Source organism: Galeopterus variegatus, unplaced genomic scaffold (genome assembly GCF_000696425.1).
Source record: "Galeopterus variegatus unplaced genomic scaffold, G_variegatus-3.0.2 Scaffold6787, whole genome shotgun sequence".
Classification (NCBI taxonomy): Eukaryota; Metazoa; Chordata; class Mammalia; order Dermoptera; family Cynocephalidae; genus Galeopterus; species Galeopterus variegatus.
The window spans coordinates 68,439-72,128 of record NW_007732898.1 but is presented as its reverse complement, the minus strand read 5'-3'; the positions used below and the strand labels follow the sequence as shown (position 1 = coordinate 72,128).

The 3,690-nt window shown below is 35.1% G+C and overlaps 1 protein-coding gene across 2 annotated transcripts in view; it reads right to left on the bottom strand.

Moving 5' to 3' along the window:
* CSE1L (CSE1 chromosome segregation 1-like (yeast)) overlaps positions 1 to 3,690 on the bottom strand; it is a 41,876-nt gene that overhangs the window by 16,513 nt on the left and 21,673 nt on the right. For both annotated transcript variants that reach the window (XM_008591249.1, XM_008591250.1), the window contains exons 12-14: positions 2,683 to 2,885; positions 2,171 to 2,255; positions 1,063 to 1,124 (exon numbers count right to left, since the gene is read on the bottom strand). In XM_008591249.1, the coding sequence (XP_008589471.1) occupies positions 1,063 to 1,124; positions 2,171 to 2,255; positions 2,683 to 2,885 (350 nt within the window). The remainder of the gene's footprint in view (positions 1 to 1,062; positions 1,125 to 2,170; positions 2,256 to 2,682; positions 2,886 to 3,690) is intronic.

Genomic DNA, 3,690 nt, shown 5'->3' with positions numbered 1-3,690 from the left:
GGAAAAAAAAAAAAAAAAAAAAAAAAAAAAAAAAAAAAAAAAAAAACTCATTTGTTATCTTTGGAGGTTGCTAAGGCACTAACTCATTACTCTGAAAATTGAAAAAAGGAGAAAAACCCACAAACATTTATCCTGATTTTCCTGTTCAAACTAGTAATTATCTATGAGACAGTGGTAGTGGTTGTACAACATAATGAATACACTAAAAAGCCCTGAAGTATGCACTTTAAAATGGTAAATCATTTTTTGGCAGTAGGCTGGTACTGGGATCCAAACCCTTGACCTTGGTGTTATAACACCACACTTTAACCAACTGAGCTAACCAGCCAGCCCCTAAAATAGTGAATTTTATATTAGGTGATGTATATCTCAATTAAAAAAACACTATTAAAAAGTTATCAGTGATAGAAAGTTCTTCACCTGAATCCACTGATTACTCTTAGTATCACTAAAAGTGGACAACCAGACACTGTGCATGTCCTGACAAAATGAAACAGAATACCCATGATGCATTCTCGCCCCCCAATAAAGGAATCTAAATCTAATTAAACTTCCGGATCTACCAATATAGAAATAGAGGAACTAAAAGAACAAGATAAACTATACCATGAGGATGCAATCAGCCAAAAGTAGAATGTGAGAAACTCTTTGAGATAAATGACTGGTTTCTCCAACAAATAACAGGCATAAGAAAGGGTGGGCTACAGTGTCCAAGGCCAAGGGTTTGGATCTTCGAACTGGCCAGCCACCAACAAAAAAAAAAGAGTGTGGAGGGGAGGAGACCTCTCTGGTGTAAATTAAGACACTCAAGACATAATTAGCCATAAGCAATGTGTGAACATTGTTTGGATCCCAATTTCTAATAAAACTTTTGTAAAAAGACATTTTTAAGACACCTGATGAAAATTAAGCATGATCTGAAGTCATAAGTTATTAAGGAGTCATTGTTAATTTTGTTAGATAGGGTTATCAAATGATTGCATGGTAGAAGGGAAGAGAAGCTGGTATATAATAAAACTCTTAAGAGATTAAGTGGCATATAACAAATAAATAGCTACTTACTTGATTCCTAAAAATCATAATATATTTGATACCATCAGCTTTAAGGACAGGAAATTCATTCACTATTAAAAAAGTAAGAAGTCATAGTTACTTAAGTGGAAATGAATGTTATTCAAATATTAGTGACAACATTATCAGAGTTTTTAAAAAAAAAGGTTAAAAAAAAAGTAACCAAAATGTCAAGTAATTGAAGCATAGTTGATTATATGATGATCTACTATGTAGCCATTAATTTTGGTAGGATTATAAATAATTTTATTTTTCTCTTTGTCTTTTAAGTTTCATTACAAATAAACATGTATTACTTATATAATTGAATAAAAATGAATTGGACCATGCACCAATGATATTATCTACATCCCTAGAATTGGAGCTATTCTGAATTAACATGTCTCTCTAGCCAGGATTTGCTTTACTCTAGTGGTGGTGGAAAAATAAATTAGTAAAAGGGACAGAACACTGGCTGATTGTTCATAATTCTTGAAGCTGGATGACAGTCCCCATGGAAGCTCATTACAATATTCACTCTACCTTTAAATGTATATAAATTTTCCATACAAAAAGTTAAAAAAAAAAAAGAATATACCTGAACCTAGATCAACACACTCTCGTAAACATAGGAAACTACCATTAATATTTATCATTTTCAAGTACTTTGAAATGTACTTCAAGAGCCCATTTTTCAAATTGGAAAGAAAAGGAAACCAAAGTATAACTCCTATTCATACACCAGGATAACAAAGCTGAGTTACAGTTCAGTCTTTTCCTACTAAATAAGCAAAATTTTCTTTATCAAAAGTTAACTTTACACAGGCATGATCTGTGGAAACCATCTGAAATCTTATTCAATAAAGAAATAACTGACAGTGTTACAACACCAAGGTAAAGGATTTGCATTCCCATACTGGCCAGCCACCAAAAAAAAAAAAAAGAAAAGAAATAACTGCAAAAAGGAGAGGAACCAGCTTTTTGAGTATCATGGTGATGTAGGTAGAGCCCTGATTATGACATTTGCCATATTACTTATCTCACAGTATAATGATGCAAATAAAAATTGCACATATAGTGTTGTAAGTTGTATAAAAGAAAAAAATTTCACGAAACTCACCATTAGCTGATTTTAAGTCAGGGAGGATGTGATTCACAAAAAACTCTGTCAGGTTTACAAGTTCATTTGCTTGTGTAATTCCATGCTAAAAAGCAAATTTGTAACAGAGTAAAACAACATGAAAGAGCTGGATATAGCTACTACATTAGAAATTTAAGCAATTTTAGAAAACCATGGTAAAAAGGAGATGAACACTTCAAAACACAAGCTCTTATCTATAAAACAAGGCTATCTTGATAGACAATAAAGCAACTCTCCTAAAGTAAAGAAAAGCTAAGTTTAAGTTTAGCATGTTTTATACACTGAGTCTCAGCTAGGGTAAACAAGCACGGAATCTGTTAATTTTTGATCCATAAGAAACTTAAGTACTTAATACATCATCACAAAGCTGTCTTTGTAGATTATATAATAAATTCTAATCAGAACTAATAGGTTATCTGGCAGAGTAGACTATATTGTAAGAGATGCATTCTTTCTTTTTGACTTCTGTGGGTACCACGCTGAAGATTTACCTTCTGTGTTTGGGCTTTTGATGCCAAAGATGTCACGAGGTAAATGGCTGCATCTTTGTGTTTCCAGTTAACAGATGGATTTTTTGCATATTCCTGCAGCATGGAATTTACATAACCAGAGAAGATTCCCGTCACAGGTCCCTCAAAGAACTTGCATAATCCTCGCACCAGATCACAAGCAGCCCTGCGTCTAGTATCAATATCTACAAAAGCAAAAGGAAATATATCATGGGAGAAAGAAACAACCACCAACCAACTGACCCAGTTATAAAAAAACAAATTGCCACCTGATAGCTATCAGCAACACAAACAATGAAAAGAACATTTTTCCCCCCACAAGAAACACAAATGAGAACAAAAATCAAGAGGTCATAGAATTACGATAAACACTACAAAATATACATTAAAAAGACATCCCCAGGCCGGCCTGTGGCTCACTCGGTAGAGTGCGGTGCTGATAACACCAAGGCCACGGGTTCGGATCCTATATAGGGATGGCCGGTTTGCTCACTGGCTGAGCGTGGTGCTGACAACACCAAGCCAAGGGTTGAGATCCCCTTACCGGTCATCTTTAAAAAAAAAAAAAGACATCCCCGTACTGGCAAAACAAAAAAGAAAGAGAAGACAAATGACTCAACTTTTGATACTTCCATGTTGTCATACAAGAGCTGATTTGCAAGATGTACAAGTTAAAAAAGAAAAGCGGTTCTCAATGAAAGCCAGCTAAATGACACCCTTATCCTACCTCCCACTCCTCTGCATATTTACTAGAAAGAGAACCTTAAGGGCCGAGCCCATGGCACACTTGGGAGAGTGCGGTGCTGGGAGCGCAGCAGCGCTCCTGCCGCAGGGATGGATCCTATATAGGGATGGCCGGTTTGCTCACTGGCTGAGCGTGGTGCTGACAACACCAAGCCAAGGGTTGAGATCCCCTTACCGGTCATCTTTTAAAAAAAAAAAAAAAAAAAAACTTAAAAATGGTTTTTTGGGAGAAAAAAAAAAAAACAG